The sequence below is a fragment of the Chenopodium quinoa genome, unplaced genomic scaffold (genome assembly GCF_001683475.1).
Source record: "Chenopodium quinoa cultivar QQ74 unplaced genomic scaffold, ASM168347v1, whole genome shotgun sequence".
Lineage (NCBI taxonomy): Eukaryota > Viridiplantae > Streptophyta > Magnoliopsida > Caryophyllales > Amaranthaceae > Chenopodium > Chenopodium quinoa.
The window spans coordinates 526538-549735 of NW_018744830.1; the positions used below are offsets into that span (position 1 = coordinate 526538).

General features: G+C 35.2%; 2 protein-coding genes across 3 annotated transcripts; one reads left to right on the top strand and one right to left on the bottom strand.

The window, feature by feature from the left end:
• The first annotated feature begins 183 nt into the window (after positions 1–183).
• Positions 184–17292, top strand: LOC110704319 (E3 ubiquitin-protein ligase UPL7-like). 2 transcript variants are annotated; one of them, XM_021882107.1, is made up of 15 exons: positions 186–400; positions 588–710; positions 2026–2266; positions 4338–4927; positions 5800–6786; positions 7145–7476; positions 8165–8443; positions 8533–8785; positions 12287–12457; positions 12559–12651; positions 13294–13401; positions 15137–15253; positions 15401–15490; positions 15621–15733; positions 17168–17292. In XM_021882107.1, exons 1-14 carry the CDS (start codon positions 377–379, stop codon positions 15702–15704), a joined length of 3492 nt encoding a protein of 1163 aa, XP_021737799.1. In that variant the 5' UTR covers positions 186–376; the 3' UTR covers positions 15705–15733; positions 17168–17292. The 2 variants fall into 2 exon arrangements, with proteins under 2 accessions (XP_021737800.1, XP_021737799.1); XM_021882108.1 differs by lacking the exon at positions 17168–17292 and having other exon boundaries at positions 184–400; positions 13304–13401.
• LOC110704320 (GDSL esterase/lipase At5g03820-like) lies at positions 16066–21881 on the bottom strand. The gene is made up of 5 exons (XM_021882109.1): positions 18580–21881; positions 18337–18467; positions 17917–18150; positions 17190–17445; positions 16066–16535 (listed from the first exon to the last, which is right to left on the bottom strand). Exons 1-5 carry the CDS (start codon positions 18827–18829, stop codon positions 16342–16344), a joined length of 1065 nt encoding a protein of 354 aa, XP_021737801.1. The 5' UTR covers positions 18830–21881; the 3' UTR covers positions 16066–16341.
• Between the last annotated feature and the right edge of the window lie 1317 nt (positions 21882–23198).

The following is a 23198-nucleotide window of genomic DNA, read 5'->3' on the forward strand; positions in this document are numbered from 1 at the left end:
GGTTGGTAATGAGAGAAAGTGTTGAAAAATAATGTCAAAAATACAAAAAAAAAATAAAATTGATAACAACTCATCTAAAAGTAATATTTTGAAAAAATACATTATTTAAATAAAAATAGGCATGAAAGTCTTAAAACCCAAAAAAAGGGAAATATGTATGTGGATAAGGGATGGAGGAAGTAGTGTTTTAACTTAATCCAAACGCTAAGTGAGTAACTAACCGCTACCTAAAATGATATAGGCAAAGTCATTGTAGAGAGAGACCGAGGAAATAAGAAAGTACTCCGTAACTTTGTTTTGGGTGAGTTTGGTGCTCCGCTTTGGCAAATCAATCAAAAACAGAAGCGTTTGAACGCAAGATGATCGCATAATTTTCATGGATGATCTCAACAAACATTTGGTAAATTCATCTTCTCTACTTTCTCTCTCCTATCTTTTGCTGAAATTCTTCTCAATTTTGAACATTGTTTGCCTCTAATTTCCATGAATTTCCCCATTTTTTCACAAACATGCTTTCATAATCAAATTCTGTAAAATTTGGTCAAAATTTGATCTCAAATTTGTTAAATTTGGATGCAATTTCATAGGTTTCACTACGAGGAGCAAGTTCGAAGGAAATTACAAGGGATGCCCTTCTTGAGAGGGTTTCCCATGAAAGAGAGCTCCGGAATTATGCTCGGCGAGCTAGTTCCGCTGCTCTCTTTATCCAGGTACTCTATTTTTCGTTGTTTACGCTTTATTCGTATTTGTCGGTCGGCTTGATCTAAGTAGTCTGCTATTTTGATTATCAATGTGACTTAGTTTGCAATCTGAATGTCAATATTGATTGTACTAGTAGGCTAAATGTTGTGCTTTTGATTACATATTGGATAGTAGCAGTGCCTTTTTAGTTTTATGTACAAGATTTGTTATGCTTTCGACACCATTATTGCCACCTGTATGGTAGTGTTTTTAAAACTGAGGGATGCAGTTTACAACGCGATCAATTTGGTAGTGCTAAATGTTGATATCTATGGCTAGTAGTTTAAGGTTGGCTAGAGTTCTTAAACAACTTGGCACTGCATAATTTGCCTCGTAACGAGCTCACTTGTATGGTAAATTGTATATACTATTATCAATAGGATGAAGGGAGGCCCTTTGTGCAATTTATCTTTCATTAGGGTTTGAACTACTACTAGGCAATTTGTATATTGACTATATTCCTAGTCTATGATGACAATAGTTCTTCGTATTTATGTAAGTTGCAGAGTTAGCTAATCTTATATGTCATCTTTTTGTGATCCTTGAGAGAGTAATGCAGTTGACCGTAGAAAATTATAAGTGTTAAGATGTGATATAAGAGTTTTGTAAGGTGTATACTTGACAAATTCTATCTAGTTTTTCTACATCTCATCTGGTACTTGGGCCTTAAAGGCTATTGCCGCACAAGGTCACTAGATTAATACCTTGGAATGTGGTGGGTCAAACCGTAACTTTTGGAATTGTCCCTTTTCATTTAGTATTTTCAGGAGTTTCAGCACCTTATGATCCAACATTTATGGTCTATAATTATAATCTTAACTAAGATATTTTTCTTAAATTGAGTTTTGCACCTTAACTAGCTAATACTAGCACAAACTCTCCTTGGAGACCCTTGACCATTATTGACAAGGGGAGGCATTTCTTGATATTACATGCATATTGGCTACATGATAATCAAGAAAAAGCATTTATGCGATATGTTGGAGCACCTGTAGGCAAAGAATATTGTTTAAGAATGATTTAGGATGTTGTGAATGCTAGTTGCTTTTGCAATGCATGGCCTACCACTTTGCAGAAAAAACTTGTTTCATTGCAGTCTCAAACATGTAAATAACATGATTGTTGCTGAGGAAGATTATTATGCTAAACCGAAATGAATCTAGCCTCATGGTTTTAAAAATTGGTTCATACACGACATGTTGGTTAATTAGTTGGTATGCAAATCGCATTTATGAGTTTCCAGGTTCCTTTTAATTGAGCTAACTTTCTTTTAAATGTTATCAGAGGGTTTGGCGATGCTACAGTGTGACAATGAGAGTGGCATTAGAGCTTCAAAATGAATGGGATCTCTCCATACGTGATGTTTCCAGGCCAATGAGTAAAACATGGATTTCCTGCTATTTATTGAGGCCCTTCCTATATTTTATCACCCATTTATCTCTCAGACGGCACACTATCCAAAGCCAGGCTGTGAACTCTATGCGTAGTTGTTTTGTGATATTATTGGAAAATTTAAGTTCGACAGGTAACTTTATTTGTTTGTGTACTTATTTTGATTGGCTAGGTGTTGTTAATTCTTATTTTAATTTTGATTTGGTGTGCTAGAATTCTTTATTATTTGAACTGTCCCGGTTATGATAAAATGTGTCTGAATTTGACATTGCTTTATGTTATCTTAGTGAGATGACAGTCTGATACTTTGCCATCATAATGAACTGCCTTATCTGAGTTTTTGCTCTTTACTCGAGTGTTATATGAGATCTGCATCATATGGGAAGGGAAACTTTTTGAAAGGATACTCCGTATATTTTAAACTTCGACATTCTGATATCTTTCTTCCATGAATAAACAAGAGAGTTAAAGAATACTTCATAGGAATGATTATGCATCATATGGGAAGGGAAACTTTTTGAAAGGATACTCCGTATTTTTTAAACTTCGACATTCTGATATCTTTCTTCCATGAATAAACAAGAGAGTTAAAGAATACTTCATAGGAATGATTATAAAAAAAAAAAAGAAGATAAGATTCAAAGTTCCCATAGTTCCACAATAGTCTAAACTATGCATCGTTGCAGCTCCTGTGCATCCAATTTGACTTGGATACTAAGTCCTTGACGAATTGTGCAGTTCTTTTCTTTTCTGAATCACACCTATGACCTATCCTCTAGCATGAAAATTTTCTCTATCTTGCTTCTGCTCTCTCTCATATCCAGTTTCCCTAACCTCTTGTTCTTGGTCAATCTTCTCTCTACTCCATCCCTACTTTTAAATCTGCGTATTAACCTGCATTGATTTTTAAACTTCCCAAACCCTTTACTACATCTTGCAAATTTGTTGTTATGAAAGGTCTTCACGTATGCAAGTTAGCTGGCCCAAATTACTTTTCAATTTTAATCCATTTAATCAAATACCCTCAAGCTATAGCAGATTGTGAAAAGCCTTGAAATGGATGAAGTTTACTTGCACTTAGTGCAGTTTGGGGCACCGTTATATAAAACCATCAAGATGTAGTATTAGTAATTACGTTGTGCGTGCGTGCGTGCACACGTTGATACATACATGTGTATTTGATACATTGTGATACTTCTAACCCATCTTCTTGCTGCTTGGATAGACCTAAAATTATATGGTGTTTGAGAAGAGTCCACATTGACTCCATTCTTTTTTATTTCAAAGAAACTTGTCATATGGTGGAAACTTTTGAATCCTGTGACCTCTATGCTTATGCTTTTGTATAAGGAAATGAAGCTTTGTGAATAGGAAAAAAAATCAAGAGCAGATTTGCCCCTAATTGTTACCCAAATTCCCCTTTGCATCCCAATGCCTACTTGAAAAGGTGTTTTGAATAAGGGCCAAAAATTTGAGATGAAGTGAAACACTTTGCATCATGGTGATATAGCATGTAGTTCAAGGAGCTAAATAGAAAAAAAATAATGGGTTCTTGTTTGTCAAGAAAACAAATATTAGAAGTGTAGTTATATGATAACCATTTGTAACTATTAATAGGATAAGGTCATATGTTGGATATCATTGGCATTGTTAGCGAAAGTGGAATAAGCTCTTAAACAAAATATTTTAAGAAGGTAGCATACTAGCATTCATTAAGGGTTGTATGAATAATTAATCTAAATTTGGATTCTTATATTGCAGTATATGGGGATGCTTGCGGCATTGAATTTTCTAATTTTGCCAAAATATGTCAATGCCAAAATATGTCAAAATATTTTCTAATTTTCTAATTTTGAATTTTCTAATTAATCTAAGCTCTGATGATGGCCTCCTACCTAGAGTCTATAACATGAATCCTAATGTGCCACTACTTCCTGTGGAGTTTCATGTTTTGATGTGCCAAGAATCATCTTGATCACTTTGCTGAAATTTAGTTGTCTATAATCTACCTCTTTTCTTTTAGGATGAAAAAGAAAAAGGAAAAAAAGATTGAATTTAAAAAATCATCTTTTCTGGTTATAGAAGTATTGTACAGTGGACAACTTCTATGATAAATAACTTATTTATCCTCTGCAGTTTTTATCATGCCATATAACAATTTGTTATCACTGTGTTTGTCGTCTTATCAATTTTTCTTTTGGTAGACTTAGATATAAATTTCTGCGCTTTGGCAATTGGTACAAATGAGGAGCAACATATGTGGAATTATCAAGGAAAGAAGCTAGTCTCTTTATGCTCATTCATACTTGTGGACTATGATAATTACTCACTAGGGAGTAGTGAAGTTGTTGCCGTTACAGCATTATTGTTGCGTTTGGTTATCATCCTTGCTGATTCAAGGGGCTGGAAGTGCATATCTGATGAAAAACGTGAGGATGCAGATAGTGCAGTAAAGGATTTGGTTAGATTTATTGGCAGTGACAAAAGTGGCCTATATAGATCTGTTGGGAGGTACTTGACGAAGTTGAGTGTTTCTTCTAATTCTTCACAAAGTGTTGTTCAGAAGGATGATAAGTTTTTGATCACTGCCAGTGCAATAACTTTAGTATTGCGACCATTTCTGGTATTCAACACCGATGAAAAGGATTTTTTACCACTAGATGTGCAATGTGCTGCAGAGCAGTATTGCTTATTCATACTTACAGTACCCTGGCTGGTTCAATGTATCCCTTCTGTGATTCTACGTGCTTTGAGTCATAAATCTACTTTACTGCCCTGCTTTCAGACTCTCCTGGTGAGTAACAAGGCCTGCTAATAATATTACTTTGATGTTGTTGAATTGTTATTCATTAAAACTAGTGGTGGACTGGCGGATCAATCTGAATTATTTAACTCCTACTGTTTTTTTGTTTGTTTGTTCTACACTATTATTGTTGGCTCTTTATTCTAGGAATGTTAGAAAAAGATGAGTGGGTATAAGAAAAAATTAGATATAGTAAGATAGATGGAGTAATAAGGTTGATGGATGTTAGAAAAAGGTGGATAATGGATGAGGGTGTGTGTGGAAAGGTGTAAATATCGTGGGGTAAGGAGGGGAAGATTATAAATGGTGCTTGCAATATAAAAAAAAATTATAAGTGGATAGAATAATTTAACAACTCAAAATGTAAGGTGGGTAGAACACACACACACGCACAGTAGAGAGAGTTTGATAAAGAAGGTTACAATTGATGGTGGTGTAGAGGGGTGTTTTAAGTATGATAAAGGCGTTCTTTTTTATTTGGGTCTCCTTCCTTTTTCTTTTTGGCCGGAGAGATATAAGTGAGGAAGGTATTTACACATGGTACGAAGGGACTTTCTTTCAAACCATAGAAAGAGAGGATCTCTTTGTTTCTGGAGTCTTCTTTATAATTCTTATTGGATTATGTTTATCTTCTCTGGGCTCATGCTCATGGGATCTTCCTTAGTGTGTTTTCTTTCTGATGGTGTGTGTGATTGAAATTTTGTTTAAATTGTTTTCTTGAGTTTGATCTGCTCATTGTAATGCTTCTCTGTTCAATGGAATTTCTGTTTTTGTGATAAAAGAGGTATTACTGAAATAACTATGTAAGGACCTTGCACTATAAAACTTCAGAGGGCTGATCATTTTATGGCAGGTGATGGCAGATCTTAAATAAAAAAATCTTGATGGAATATTCAAGGATGGATCTCTCTGGAGTTTTGTATCCTAATGATATATCCTGTGTTGGTTGGGCTCTTTCAAACATTATAAGCCTGGTAACAGGGAGAGAAAATGGCTCCTCTGAATCAAGCAGCTTTACTGATGGTGTAGACATTGCTGGATATGTTCAAGTTCTCAATATCCTTGCTGAAAGATTCCTTACCGAGATTGAGAATAATCGATTTGCAGAAAAGGAAAGACAAGAACTGTTGGAGGATGGAAGTTGTTCTAAGATGTATAACTATATGGCAGAAGTGACCTTTGGATCCTTAAATTACATGGACCTTTTGAGACCTGTTTGTCAGCAGTGGCATCTTTCAAAGCTCATGGTTGCAGCAAAGAGCAGTGCTTTCACAAATGAAAATGATTCCCTTACTCCAAAGTCAGATTTAAAACACATCAAAGTTTTGGATCTGCTTGATATTGCTCATTATTACTCTTACATGATCAGAATATATTCAGCTTTGAATTTGATGCTCGGCCCATTACCAGTTCTTAACATGCTATCTTTTACTCCTGGATTTTTGGTCAGCATCTGGGGAGCAATGGAGCATGCTCTATTTCCTAAAGCCACTCAAGCTTCTGGAGATGACTTGTACCATGCTACTGAAATGTATGGGAACAAGTCTGCTGGGAATTCAAAGAGAAAACAAAAACAGCCTAGTAAAGATGGAGCTGCTAAATGGGTTAATGTATTTTATAAAATTAGTGGAAAATCCCAGACAGATGCAGATAATGGCTCTGATGGGATTGACAGTCAAACTGAAGACAGCCAGATAAAGACCAATCTGGATGATATGTGGGATGTAGAATCTTTAAGATGCGGTCTTGAAAGCATTTCAAAGGAAAAACTATGTCTAATACATCTGTTTTGTGCCACATATGCACACCTGCTCTTGGTTCTTGATGATATTGAATTTTATGAGAAACAGGTAACCTCTACTCCCTCCATTCCTTTGTATTCTTTATTTCTTTAAACTTTGATTATCATGGCCTCCAATGCATACCTTTGACCTCATATATATTCAATATGATATGAGTAAATATTCTAAAAAATTGATGTTTAGAAAATTCATTTCAAGCCGAATTTAACAAGATCCCGCATGATATGGTTTTGATGTTTATAATAATACAAATTTAAAGTAAAAAATAAAAAGAGTTGACCATAAAAGTCATAATGTAAAGAATAAAAAGAGACGGAGGGAGTATTATTTATTGACTATAGATCTTACAATCCATTGTTTGATTTGTTTCTATTACTAATATTGGGCATCTTGTTGTATAACATAGGTTCCTTTCTCCTTGGAGCAGCAGCGCAAGATTGCATCAATGCTAAATACACTTGTTTATAATGGCTTGCTTCATAATACAGATCGGCAAAATAAACCGATTATGGATGCAGCATCTAGATGCCTACAAATGCTATACGAAAGGGACTGCAGACATCGTTTTTGCCCTCCTTCTTTGTGGCTTTCACCAGCTCGCAAGAGTAGGCCTCCAATTGCTATGGCTGCCAGGACCCATGAAGTTCAGTCAGAAGTCAGATCAGATGACAATCTGACCTTTCCAAACATGGGTTCTTTTATAACTGTGACTCCTCATGTATATCCTTTTGAAGAAAGGTGGGCATAGGTTTCTAAGTTCTCACATTATTAAGTATATTAACAAGAATTTAGAATGAAATTAAGACCTGTGATATGATTGCAGATCTTTGTGTTTACATGTGAATTTGGAACTTGTCCTCTCCTTGAAATTAGAGTTTTATGACCAATAATGACTCTATGCATGAGGTGTACGAAACATCTTCATGGATGTCCCCAAATCGTTATCACATATGTAAATTTTTGGCTTTTACATCAAGCTCTGGCCATGAGTCATAATTGATATAACTGCCAAGTGGGTGCTATTTCTCAGCTGAAGCTGGAAAATAAAATTGACAAGGACTTTGAACCAAATATAAACCTGTGTGAGATCCTCTGTAGCTATGCTGATCCTTTTCTTATTAGTTTCTTTTAATGTGATCATCTCATCCATTACTGCGGACATATGGTCTCCTTTTGTGCTTGCTGTTCCTATATAATTTGTTAGGAAAGGGACAGGGAAGGGGAAGGGGAAGGGGAAGGGGGTTGGGGGGGGGGGAATGATAGTTTGAGGCTCAAAAGGCAGGTGAAACTCTTAAAAATTTTTTGGTATAGTCTGAGATCAGAATGCATAACTTTTAGATTTACATGATATCTGCCTAAGATTTTGTGTCTATCTACTCCAAAGTCTAAACTAGTCATAATATTTACTTGTTTACCTCGTTGGCAGGGTTCAGATGTTTAGAGAGCTCATCAAAATGGACAAGACTTCTCGCAGGATGGCCGGGGAACTCAATGCCCCTGGTGAGCGATCCGTTGCGATTGTAGTTCGTAGGGGTCATTTAATTGAAGATGGATTTCAGCAATTGAATTCTCTGGGAACAAGATTAAAATCATCTATACATGTTTCATTTGTTAGTGAATGCGGTCTTCCTGAGGCTGGCCTGGATTACGGTGGTTTGTCTAAGGAGTTCTTAACTGACATTGCAAAGGCAGCGTTTGACCCACAGTATGTTGTCTGCATGCTTATCTTATAATCAAAGTAATTGATTTCTTTTCATGTAAGTAAAGCCTGCGTTTTGGATTCTTGATCCTAAGGTATGGACTGTTCTGTCAGACCTCAACTTCTGAGAGACTATTAATCCCCAATACTGCTGCAAGATTTCAAGAAAATGGTGTCCAGATGATTGAATTCGTTGGAAGAATTGTTGGAAAAGCTCTGTATGAAGAAATCTTACTGGATTATTCATTTTCACATGTTTTTGTCCAAAAGCTTTTGGGCCGCTATTGCTTTCTTGATGAACTCTCTACCCTTGACCCAGAGCTGTATCGAAATCTGATGTATGTCAAGGTAAGATTGATTAGTTTTTAGTATCATTCATTGTAAAGCCTTTTTCTGCCTATTTGTGAGTAATTTACCTGTGGAGTATATGATGTGTAAGTAGCAGAACTATGAACAGATGTGGAGAAAAAGCAACTTCAAATTGGTGTCTTTTTGCCGAACATGTGGCCATTTGACAACCCTAAGATATAAAAGCAACAATAAAATATTGCATCGCATTTGACCTGATTAAGGTAGTGTTTAGCCAAGCTTCTAGGAGAGTTTCTAGGGCTCAACAGCTGAAACTAGGCCAAACACTACATATTTGGAAGTAGTTTCTAAACTTAAAATGGCTTTCTAAGAGGGCTAGCAGTAGATGCTTTAAATTGGAGCTTCTCATATCAGTTTCTCGTGGAGCTGTTAAGATCTTTTAATGAAAATTTTCCAAGTCCAAAACACCCTCCACAATTCATGAATTCCCTCCTTGCCTTTATAAAAAATAATTTCACGCTCCATTTTCATCCTTTCTCCTACTCTAATGGCAGCAACCTTTAACACTTTCCACCAGACCCACAAATCTTTACCTCTAAAATTCTTTTTCTTTTATTATTCTTTCAATTTAAAGAATAGAAGCACAGGTGCATCTCCTCATTTCATTTTCATATAAATTCTTCAATAATACGGTGTTTAAAGAACTAGGTGCTTCACTTCTGGCCAGATCTACAAATTTTTTGCTAAATTTTTGAGCAAGTTTTCGTTGAATCAATTGGTGTTTACCTGAAGTTGAGGGAGAGAAAAAAGAGCACGGAGTGGAAAGATAGATCTGATAGGTAGTTGGGTTATTGTATGGCAGTTTACTGGAGGTGACAATGATAGTTTGATGGTGGTTGGCTGCCTGTGGGACTTGATCACAGAGACTTTAGAGAGGATGGATTATGGAATAGAGATGGAGTTTGGGCCTATTTTGTTTAGAAATGTTTCAATTTGGATTCATTTTCTCCATTGTCCAAGAAGTTGGAAGTAAATGATGGTCCAAACAACATCAAATAGTTTATGTTTCTGAAAATTACATCTATAATAATGTGGCCAAACATTTCAAAATTTCTCCCGATATAGCTTCTGGAAAGTGCTTCTCAAGAGCAGAAGATGTTTTTTAAAAACTAAACAAAGCCAAATGTATCTATCTTTTGAAGTCCAATTACTTTAATCAATTTAAAATTGGATTCATCTGTTTTAAAAAAATCTTTTCACTTTGATTTCTTTATATAGTCAAGTTGTTGACTATATATTTATCACATGGAATTGACATTGTAAGAGACTATTTATTTTATTGCTTTCTGTGAAAATGGGAGGGAAATCCAACTCTTAGGTTTTGCACACTTTTTTAGATCCATATCTGAGTCGAGATAATCTTGCAAGTCAAAAAACTTTGTTTGTGATGTATCATACATCATTAAAAAAAAAAAAAATTAAAAAACTTTGTGTATTTGAGCCTCATGAAAAACTGTTAAAGAATTTGCTGTAATTGGGAGACAAAATTTATATAAAATCCCTTTTTTCCACAAAATTCTTCCCATTGATAGATCTACATAGTACGGAAAATTGGGGGAATGGCTCGAAAAGGAAAGTGGGAAGAATTTTATGCAATAGAGGGAAAGGAAACAGTATTTTCAGTAACTTTTTTTTTGGTTTGCTTTACACAACATCTATAAATTTATTTTTTTGGTTGAGATGCTAGTTTGCCTCAATTATCTTCCATTCCTTTAACTTGTGAGTTGTGACACAATAGGCATCATAGGTTGAGCCATGAAGGTCCCAAAAAAAAAAAAAAAAAGGTAAAGATATGGGCCACAAATAAAAGATCAATTTATTGCTGAAGACTGTCTTATAGATTTTCTAATGCTTATGTTTATAAGTTGAGGGTAATTGAGGCAAAGTTGAAAACTTTTATTTACTACGTACCTTTTATTTTCTATTATAAGATCGAACTAATATCACTAGTTCACTACCCACATGTCTCTAGCAAAGTTGAAGGTGAGTGGGTAGAGGTTTTTAGATGTACTTGTGTGTGTTACCCATATATAGAAAAGAAGCTGTTTTCTTCAAGACTCTTTATCTAAAAGGCAAATGAATGGCCTACAATACAATAATCAAAATTTCAAAAAGTCAATTGATTGACCAACAAAGGCAACAATACAACAAAATGCAGTCCAAAAAGGCAATTTCTACTACTTCTACTACTACAACATATATATATATATATATATATATATATATATATATATATATATATATATATATATATATATATATATATATATATATATATATATATATATATATATATATATATATATAGGCTGGTTTTGTATTGAGTCATTGTAATCCAAAATTGGAAAATACAACGTTACGAGTCTCTTGATGACTATTTTGTTAAAAATAGAAACTGGTATAGATGAGAAAAACATAGTTTAATATTTCTCAGGCCACAGTGAAAGTTGACGAGCTTTATAGGATGGTTTTTTGGAAGGTGAGGAAAAAAATATGTTGACAGTATATAATATGATGTTTCTATGTCAATTGCTGTTTGCAAGTATAGTTGGAAGGAAATATGGGCATTTTTGATGATTCTGCGGCAATTATTATATGGATAGACTAGAGTCTATGGAGTAGTTGTCATGAGAGTCATTGCTTGAATTTCTTCCTACTTTTTCTCATTGCATACTATCCCATTTGTAGATTGTCATACTTCCTTTAATTACTGTCTTTACGCTAGTGATGGGAGCGTCTTATTAGGAGAGTAGAGGATGTTAAGTCAAATATATGATTTATGTTTCACAGCGAATGCATTGTGGATCCTGTGGATCTTGGGAAGGCAGCCTAAGTTATTACAGTAAAAGGCTGGGAGCTCTTTATATGTCCTGGTATATATTGTGCTCGTATAGTTAAGTAGAGCACTAGAGCTGTAATGCCATCACTTCAGGGAAGTGCAAATATTTTATGACCCCATGTTTACCAAATTGTAATGTTTAAGCTGCTTTCAGACCTCATAGGGCTTAATGAGGTTGGCCATTGGCTAGCTCAATTATATAGATTTTATACTTATCGTATGTTTTGGGACTTTGGTTAATTGATGCATCAGTTGGTCTTCCTAGCTTTCCTATGGGCTTCTGTGACCAGCTTCCAGGGACAATCCAATTTCCACTTTATGCGGACTTAAAGTTAAAAGGCAAGTTGTAATGTAATTGTTTTTCTGTCCTGGCTAATGAAAGATCGTCTACTTCTTAGGGACTAATGGACTATAAAATCGTGCCTTGTAACCATATATGTTCAGGATTGTAATGATTGCAGCTTACATGTTCCATGTTTAGCATTGGAAGATAGTCGCAGAAAAACACAAACTATAATGCTGTTGATTATCACTTATTATTTGATCATGTGGATAGATGGTAGATTTTTCCACTTAATATGTCTTAACTCCGAGGCTTAGTCTTAGGTTTGCGTGACTTTTGATTGTACCCTTGTTTACAGAATTATGAAGGTGATGTTAAGGAACTTTCACTTGATTTTACTGTCACTGAGGAATTATTGGGGAAAATGCACATCATTGAGCTTAGACCTGGCGGCAAAGACACCATTGTGACAAATGAAAATAAGTTGCAATACATTCATGCTATGGCAGATTATAAACTTAATCGGCAGGTACTTAGAAATGTCTACAGTGAGCTGATTGTATATTCAAGGGCCTGAAGGCTGTTGAACATGGTTTCATGCAACTTACTGATATGTGATGGAAATTGCAGATATTGCCACTATCAAATGCATTCTATAGGGGATTAACGGATCTCATTTCACCATCATGGTTGAAGTTATTTAATGCCAGTGAATTTAATCAGGTATTATATTTCATCCTGTGCTTCTCAATGTGAAATATATATGAGGTACTCTTGGAAGTATAGCAAAGATATGTAATCATCATTACACACTCTGTGATTTGCAAACACTCTTGAACTGTAACCATTGCACCTCTCTTAAAGTGGCCCTGATGTTATCTATATACTTCTTATTAAAAGAGGTAGAGGTGGACAGCTGTACATCTGGATTGACTTGGCTATAACTTTCTCTATTTGCAAAAAGTGTCCCTGATGTTATCTTTACTTTTGAAGAGGACAGTATTGTATCTGGATTGACTTGGCTATAACCTTTTCAAACTGAGAACATATCTGCTGTGATAATAATTTGGCAATGCTGCTTATCATTAATCATGAGGCATTTGCTTAGTGGACTCAAAATACTAAAACAAACTGCCTGGTCTGAAGCAAAATGTCGAAAACTACCCCTGCAACTTGAAATAACAAGAACTAGGGAATGAAAAGTAGCAGCATTCCTGAAATTAAACATGCACATGCATCCTTGCACGCCTGCTCCCACTCACAGGCTCACATACATATATTAGTGCCGTTTGTAATTATTTGTGGTAGCTATAACTAATAATGATATCAAATATTCGATTTGAACAATGAATTTATTCTCCACAGTTGCTTTCAGGTGGCAACCATGATATTGATGTTGATGATTTGCGGAAAAATACACGGTATACTGGTGGATACTCTGAGGGAAGTCGAACAGTCAAACTCTTTTGGGAGGTACTTTCATCTTGTCTATATTTTCTGTAGTTGTGGTTTTTTCAATTTGTTCCAGTATTGTAAAAACGATAAAAGCAATTCGCACAAACACATCCTATCCATGATGGTTATTCTTTTCCTTGGTTAAAGTAAGGAATGGGGTAGATGAACAAGCATGTACTCGTTCCTCTTAACTTCTTATCCACATGCCAGCCTTGAACCAAAGAGACATGTTTGATTTTGAAACTATGAATCAAAAGAATCCCCATGAGGTGCTTATCAACAAAAAGACTAATGTAGGCAAGGGGGTCAATAAGGCTGACAGCTATATCAGGAACCATTATATTCGTGTGAGGTTTTGTTGCATCTTTAATGGCTCGCATTAATACACATGATCAGTGTCTAAAAAGGCGTGCCTAGGCGCTAGGTGATTAGGTTTGAGCGCATTTTTGGCTCAAGGCGAGGCACACATAAACAAATTTCTTTTGCTGTTTTATAAAGTGAGGCGCACCAAAGCACAGCAGGACCTTTATCGCCTCATTGCGCCTTGAGCTTTTTTATACATTGCACTAGATATAGAAAGTCCTTTTTATTTAGTTTTTGTAACTTATACACTTGCTTAGCTAGTGGTATCTATATTCTTTTGTTCGTGTGAATCAATATTATTCAAATTTAAACTATAAAACCTTTGATCAAGTAAGTCTTTCGACTTTGAAATCTTGGTGGTAAAGCATTCTGTTCAACTGCATTTACATGGAATGGTAATATGATTTTAAATCAAAAATTGTAGAAATCTTGCAGTATCTGGCTGTCCGACATTGCTTTGGCAAGCTGTGTGGTAATGATATTGCTTTACAAAATCTGAATTATAGAGAATGAATCTAGTGCTGGGGCAGTGAAAATGTTGAAACATTGTTTGTTTAACCTTGATTTTGAAGTATCATTGAGTGAAAGAAATAAGGGTTGTATACTTTAGAGATCAGATGTTAAAAGATTACTCTTATGATTTAATATTCTCTCACATGGTTTGAAAACAGGGTTTTTGTTGAGATTGGGAAACGGTCACATAGTTGTGGTAACAGAATTGATGCATTGATTGCAAACCATGTGGTAGTTGTCGTGATGTGAATTTAACTTCCAAGTCTTTTAGGATTTAAAAATATTTGTAAGCTGTTAAAATAGCTAAGAGTAGACCATCAGAGGCTTAGAGGCAGAGCTATTATTGGGGAGACATGGGGATATTTTCACTATGTCTCTTTATAGCAAGTAACTTTTGAGTGAAACACAGGATGTAGCATTCAATGCGAGGTAATTTGGGATGCAACTTTTGACAAGATTGCTGGTTTTTGGAAAACACTGTTAAACCAGACGATTTCAGTTCGGTCAATTAAAAAATTCATTACAATACGGCTAAACTGAAATGCACTTTGATATGCAACTGATTATTCTGTTCCAACGTTTTGAGCTATTCAATATCCAAGTATTTAGAAAATGACGTTTCTTTAGTGAAGAAGTTTCAATTTAATTGAGATTAAATTCTATGCGTGATTCTTTCTTCATCACTTAGGTTTCTCTTTATATTTCTCTCATCATCATATGGATTCCTTAAAAATGTGTTACAACCCCCCCCCCCTCTCGCACCCTGTGTTGCAAATTTGCAATTATAAAAGAGCAAACGAGGTGATTCTAATGAATTGTAATTTTAAGCTGGATTCGACTTGCTTAGCTTACATATTTTCTGGATAAAATCTGACAGGTCTTGGCAGGATTTGAGTCAAAAGAACGGTGTATGCTTCTTAAGTTTGTTACAAGTTGCTCACGAGCTCCATTACTTGGGTTCAAACATTTGCAGCCAACTTTTACCATCCATAAGGTATTCCATGAACTTTGGATTACCTAGCTAAACTCATTTGTTCGGATAACTTAGCATTAAAATACATAATGATGATACTAGTTTAACAACTCTACTGGATACATGACCAAAAATATTGTGTTTTGTTGCTACGTTATCCAATCTTAGGTTGCATGTGATGTACCTCTTTGGGCAGCGTTTGGAGGGCAGGATGTGGAGCGGTTACCCTCAGCTTCTACATGCTACAACACTCTAAAGGTATACTCAAAAACACCTATATATTGCTACGAAGTTGCACTTTGTTGCTTAGAACATATAAATTATCTTGTTGCCCGATTATGTCCTGTTTACTCTTATTTTTTACTCTTGCTGTCTTCACTTGTTATAGCTTCCTACCTATAAAAGGGCTAGTACATTGAGGGCGAAGCTTCAGTATGCAATCAACTCAAATGCAGGGTTTGAACTTTCTTGAGTGGTTTCGGCTGCTTACCAGTTCATGAGGTATCAATTAGATTTCATTTTTCTTTATATTGAACTTTTAGTTTCTGCCATTTGTAGTGAGGAAAAAAAAAAAAAAGAGATATCCATCCAGTTCGGTTTCTTGATTATTTTTACTCTAAGCATGGGCTGATATGTCACATAACTTGTTGATTGAAATTCTATCTAAGTAATTTTTGGAATATTGATGGAGACACTCTTTCGTTAGAATGCTATATACTTTCTCATGGTCGTTAGCGATTGATGTGATGTTGGCTTACTTACCCAGTCATCCTTCCCATAATTAGAGAAAAGGAACAATAAAAAAATAAAGAGAATTTAGAAATGAGAAAAGGTGCATCACTGAATTGTAACTAATGATAATCATAGGGTGGGAAGCTAATATGAATTGTCCTGGACTTGATGACGGAACCTTCATATTTACCTATATGATGGTGTTTTGTCAAACAGCTAGTACTGCTAAACTCTTACTAAACCCCGCATGTTTTACAAGGAGCAAAATTAATTAGCTCTCATGTTACACTCCAAATATATTACATCTGCCAGAGAAGCAGAGTGGCCCAAGCTCCATTCTGCATTTGTAAGGAAAACTAGAAGTGTTTCTTGATGATTTAACCTATCAGGGGAAATCCCTGTGCTAGGAGAGCACCGGCCAATACACTGTTTGCTGCTTCAGAGGGATGGAACCCATCCCAGAAAACATACTGGGTGGCATTGGAGCATGTCCCTACGGATCTTTCATTGCAAAGCAGGGATGTTTCTATTGTTCCCGTTCCACAGCAAGCTTTTCTTGATTCAAAGAAACCTGCACCAAATAGTTTGCTCTAAAACATGGGACTTGACATTCTAACTTAAGCTTTATCACTTAGGATTAATACTTTTTATTTCGTTCACCTTACCTTGTTAAAACTTCCATCCTTGTATAATACGTGTAATTTATGTATTAGGCTGCCAACTTGTCATAAAATAGGCCACTTACTACTTTCAAGTTTTTTTTTTTTTTTTCCTTGATTAAGATTGGCAATGGAAGACTACGTAGATATGATATGGATGTAAAAATTTATTTATTTAAATAGTTCTGGATTTTAACACAAATATCAAAATTCAAATGTGGCTTATTTTTCTGGAATATTGGAAGATAAACTTAGTTTAAGCAGTCTCATGAGGTTTGCAACATTGGGACTCATTTTATTGTACCTCCTTTTGCTTGGATTTAGCTGACACAGTTTGAGTGTTGTGCTTCCCTAATGCACCAACTTAACCAATAATTTCTTTAAGTATTGTAAACATTATATATTTTGATTTTAAAAGCATACAACAAGGCGAACATAACAAGATTATGCATCACTATGTTTTTCCTACCTGACTATTTTTTGTAATTTATTTTTTGGTTATATAACAGGAAATCTATTTATTGTATCTTTGTTTGCATACCAGGTGTAGGTGGAAGAGAGATTACCATTTTCCATGGGATGTGCTATGATGTCTAGGAGAGGCTGGTAGATGTCAAAGACCACCAATTTCAAATCCGAGTGTTTTGACTGCAAGTTTTGTGCCATGCCATTCAGTTTGCTGTTAAATGAAACAGCATCCTTATTAAGCCTTGCTACGCATTGGTTGCTTCCTCCTCCAAACAGGGTAATGGCTGCTGGCAAGCACCCCATTGGCGGTAAGCTCGTTACTCCTATCCTTCTTACTCCAAGTCCATACAATGTCTGTAAAAGTATATCAATATTGAGTTAGTATAGATTTTGTTAGGCTCCAAGTGGAGTGAAAAAGAGTCCTCTTTTATTCTAGGGAAAAAGGAGAATTTTTAACCTCAAAATTGTTCATTTGCTTTGAAACATCTTTTTTTTTTTTTTTTTTTTTTTTTTTTTTTTTTTTTATAATCACTAATTAATCTAGTGTGTAAATTTTTGTGCATTTTTATTATATCTATTCAAAATTTATTTTGATTCCAAATTTAGTGCATATTATAATGAAGTATTATATTTTTCAATAACTTAATCCATCTTAAAGTGAATTATTGATTTATCGGCACAGAATATGTATGTTTCTTCCCCGAATACATTTAAAAAAAAAAAAAAAAAAAAAAAAAAAGCACCTAAAAGTAGATCCAAAATTCATTGTCTAATTTTAGTGCGTAATTAAAGTGTAAAATGAAAGAGATAAGGTGAGACAGAGACCTGGACAAAGTTAGCGAAGGAGGTCATGAGAATATCAGCAAACTGATCAGGTGTATACTGTCGGTAGATGTAAGGGTTGATGTAGTAATTCTGTAGATAATCACTGTTTCCTGCACTCAGAATATGAATTCCACCTGAAAACATCCCTTTTGCTTTCTCACTTCCCACCATTTTTGTCACCTTACTCTGGTAATCCTTGTAGTACCCCAACTGTTGCGTCAGCGATATCGCCCGCTACAAATACATACCCCCACAAAATTCGTCATATTAAATAAGAAAATAATACTATATTTTTTTTTTTTTTGGAAATAATTACAGTCAAAGTAAAGAACAACATTTAGAGACGGAGACAAGTTTTTTGCATGGGTGCATGCAAATATTTTTTTCACCCTGTTATTGCGGTGAGATGATGAAACTTACATATAAGCTGGCTGTTCTTTCAGCATAACCAGAACCAGCAGATGCAAAGTTAGCACCTATCAGTAGGTTCTTTCCTCGTGCTGCTTGGCTGAGGTAAGACGGTGGATACGCAGTAAACCCCAGATTCTCAGCTGCGAAAACCACAGAACATAAAACCCATTAGCCATTTTACACTTAACATGCGCACACGCGCGCACACACACACACGAGAACAAAGAAAGATCAATAAGTAAGCCAACTCACCAGTGAAATCAGTAGCAAGTTTTCCATTGCAAAACCTTCCAGTAGCCTGGTGGGTGACAAAGTCTCTTCCATAAGGAGGGAAGTTAGCTCTGATTAGAGTGTAGAGGCCATTGTTGTTGCCTGAATCAACAACAGAGTCCCCAAATATGCAAAGTATGGGTACCAGAGGCTCACCATAACTTCGCCGAAACACCGAAACAGCGAGTAAAAAAGTAAAAACCAGTACATTTTTTGTTAACCCCATTTTCATTGTTTACTTTGACAATGAAAATGGAAGAGAGAAAAGGAGGCTAAGTATAGGGTTGAAATATTGAGGGTAATGGGGCGAGGACAGTTGAGGTTGTAATAAAGGAGTCTGGGCTGTAAATCTGTCAAATTGGAGTAAATATGTTGCAGTAAAGCTGCTCATTGTTTACTGGACAACTCCGTATTTACTTCCTGTTTTGGGGTTCATGGTCCTGCTCTTCTATGGTGACCAAAACTCAAGCCATGTTCGACAAAACTAGTTATAATTGTTAACTATTAGGCTTTAAGTTGTTAGTTGTCGACTAATAGTTGTTAAAGCTTAGCTGTCAAAGTAACTATTTAAGGTTTGTGTTTGATGAAACAGCTTCGGGTAACACTTAAGTTTGCAATACTAATGCAGAAGAAAAGTCCACCTTTTTTTTTTGGGTAGACACCTAAGTTTGCAATACTAATGCAAATCAGTGTAATTAATGAATATATTTCACTAATGCTTTCCTCTTTTAACTTCTTATTCATAGCCCTTAGGGCTATGTATAGCATTTTCCTGTTTTTTTTTTTTTTCCTCTTTTTTTTTTTCTAGAGAAATAAGTTATTTTTTCTACGTAGTAGAATACAATTGTCACTTAATATTCTCTACTAATTCAACTATCAGTAATTTCAGCTTGATACCTTCACATTTGGGTAATGGAATGAAAATAAATTAAACATAGTAGTTTTTTTTAAAAAAGTGTATATAAGTTGCAACACACCTACTTATCATTTTTTTGGAAAAATTGAAATTAATAATTCCACATTTGGCTCATCTTTTCAAAACAATCCCACCTTTGAGTATTCTGGAAATAATCCCACCTTTGGCTCATCTTCTCAAAACAATCTCACATTTGCGTATTCTGAAAACAATCCCATCTTTATACCCTATATTCTCAAAACAAGCCTTTTATCAATTTGTACAATTGGTAACCTGTTTTAGAAGGTAATATGACACGTGTCACCTTCTAATTGGGTTTTATTTATAATTTTTTTTTAAAATAAAGGAATAAACAAAAATAATAATAATAACCCTTCTTCTTCCTTCCCCTGTCGGAGCAAATGTCTCATCGGAGTAGCCGCCGGATGACCTGTCGAACCCAGCCACTCGCCGGAACAGCCAGACCCAACCACTCGCCGGAACAGCTAGACCCAGCCATCGATTCCCTCCCCTTCCCCGACTCCCTCCCTTGCTGGTCCCTCCCTCTCTCGTCGGACCAGCAACCCGCCACACCAACCTAACCCAGCCACCTATCGGAATTCCCCTTCCTCTTCCCCCTTCGTTTATTCCCTTTCCTGTCGGACGTCGGCGTCACCGAAACCACCAAAACCATTGTAAAGCCATTCACCATTTCTCACAGGCCGTATAATACCCAACTCCACACGCCACCAACCACCAAAACCGGGACAACGCACCTCACCAGCAGCGCCGCTCCACCATTCATTCAGCCTAACAATAATCCCGACAGCCACCAATTCAAACAAAAATAGTGCCCAAAATTCGCAATACAACCCACAAATCAGCCCAAAACCATTGTGGTTAGGTGTTGCGGAGCAGGTGTGTGGTTCGCAGATGTCGAAATTGGTTACGATGTCAGGTGGTTGTTGCGGTGGGGAGCAGGGGAGTAGGCGAAGGTTGGGGCTGCTGTGTAAGGGTGTGAGAATTAGGGGTTGGAGATGGTGATGTGATTGCTGGAATTTGTATAGAGGTGAGGAGGGATTGTTATTGGCGATGTGGCTGATTGGGTTTGTAATGGTTGGAGGTGGAACATGGAAGCCCCTTTGAGTTTCGGGATGGGGGTCAGTTCGATGGTGATGTGGTGGTTAGGGCTGGTTTAGTTCAGAGGTGGGGGTGAAGGGTGGTACCCATGGTGGTGATGGAGGGGTTGCCATGAAAGAAGGTGATAAGGTGGGAAGAGATAGATTAAAGGAAAAAATAAAAGAAAAAAACAAAAAATTTACCTGCTGAATCGGTTATAGGTAGAAAAGCTCATTTTGAGAATATGGGGTGTAAAGGTGGGATTGTTTTCATAATACGCAAAGGTGGGATTTTTTTTTAGAAGATGAGCCAAAGGTGAGATTATTAGTTTCAATTTTTCCTTGTATTTAACGAAGTGATTAGAGAAAATGAACAAATTAATTTAAATATTCTAAATCGTTATAACCTAATCCTTTCCTCTTATCGGTGGTAAGTTAATACGAAGTATAAATTTTGAATGTGTACCTAGTCTAAAATCTTCCTTAAATTGCATGCTTAGAGTAGGAATGACAATGGATTGGATTTGGGTCGGATGTGGCTAAATCCAAATTCTGGATATTCGGATCGTGGACTCGGGTCCAAATCCGATCCGTTTATTCAGACATCCAGATTGATCCGAGTATTCTTTTTTTTTTTTTTTTTTTTTTTTTTGAGAATAATATGTGATATACTTATAAATACTTGCGTTGTCTGTAATTAAATTTTTTTTACATCATATTAGTGCGTAAAATATTCGAAAAACCCTAGAATATAAAATCTAAATATAATGTACTTAAACTACAACCTAGGACTCTGATCAGACTCGGACTCAAATCGGACTATGTCGGACTTTGTGCAGGGTCCAAGTTCGATCCGCCTCTTATTCAAATTCAAATCTATTTTGTCAGATTCGAATTCAGACTATTTTTAAACGCATTCTAATCGGATTTTTTTTCTTTATTCGAATCGAACTTGGATTGAATTGCATCCCTAGCTTGGAGGACTTGGCGAAATGATCCAACTTAGAAAAAAAAGTGTAAGGGAATTCTACATGTCAACATCATAATGTTACAGATTCTAATTGGTTTTTTTTTTTTTTTTCATTTGTCATTTTGTCAAGTGACCCTAGGTTTATGTATAAATGCATCCTATTTTATACTTCCAAAATATTAAAATACGTTTCTATTTAAGTATATGTATCACGTGTCACCCCCTCTAAGCTCCTAAGACGTGACAGTACAGCACCAGCCACCAGCCCACCAGAAACATGACAACAACTCCAATGAGCACCTCCAGAGTGTTAGATAAAAGAGCTAAAATTAAAATATTAAAGTAAAATTAACATTAATTTATCAACATTAATTACACTGATGGACGCGTGATTTTATCATGCAATCTAAATATTGATTAATTATCTAACACGCGGGGCGTTCGTTAGCAGATCCTATTTCAACATTTGTTAAGTAATGTGCTTGAAACATTTAATTCTTTTGATATTCACATGCTCAACTTCGTTTTAGGCCTTGTTCTTTTGAGCTGCTCTACCCTGCTTTGCTCTGCTGAAATCTGATATGCTCTACTGAAATCTGCTCTGCTCTGCTCTGCTTAAAAATAATAATTAATATTTAATAATAATAATTACTGATTATAGATAATAATTAATAATATTTAATAATAATAACTAATATTTATAGATAATAATAATTTATACTTCGTATTAAATAATAATGATATTTAATATATTATAATAATAATAATAATTAATATATAATATTAATTGATAATAATAACTAATATTTAATGATAATAATCAATATTTTATATTATTTAACACATTTTTTAATGTTATAAAAAGAGTAAAAAAATCTTTAAAAAAATCAAATAATAATAATAATAATAATTATTATTATTATTATTATTATTATTATTATTATTATTATAAAATCTGTTTTGCCCTGCTCTGCCCAGAAACTCAAAGAACATGGCCTTACATAAAAGTCCCCATATTTGGCCAAGGTTTATGACGGTGACCCAAAAAACCTCAAAAGTGAAATTGATAAAGAGAGAGATCTATTAAAGTCGAAAGAGTTTAAGTAAGTGAAGTGCATGAAATGTGAATGGACCTCATTTTCTGCTAATCTGAACTTTTTTTTTTTTTTTTTTTTTTTTTTTGATTTTTTTGAAAGGCCTGCTAATCTGAACTTGCATTTAAACCAATTTGCATCTGCTATTCGCATTTAATTTTTTTGGCAGGCTATTCTGCCAAGCAATTTGTGCCCTTTCACTTGCTTTGGCAGAATCATATTTACTATGTAGTACATATTTTTCATACGAGTAGGGTACTTGCTTCACCACAAGAGGATTCAGAATGTATTTTTTCGGTTTTTAAAGAAAACTAATTTGTAATTCGGGTGATGTTTCGGATTTTGTTTACACATTACTTCTACTCTCTCTTTTTTTTTTTTTTTTTTTTTTTTTTTTTTTGACAACTACTTCTACTTTGAAAACATTACCTTAGTTTAAAATAAATTTAAAAAAATGGAAAAAAAAAATGGGAATAGAAAGAGAGATGTAGTAGTATACTTGTAATTATTACCGTACTCTGTAA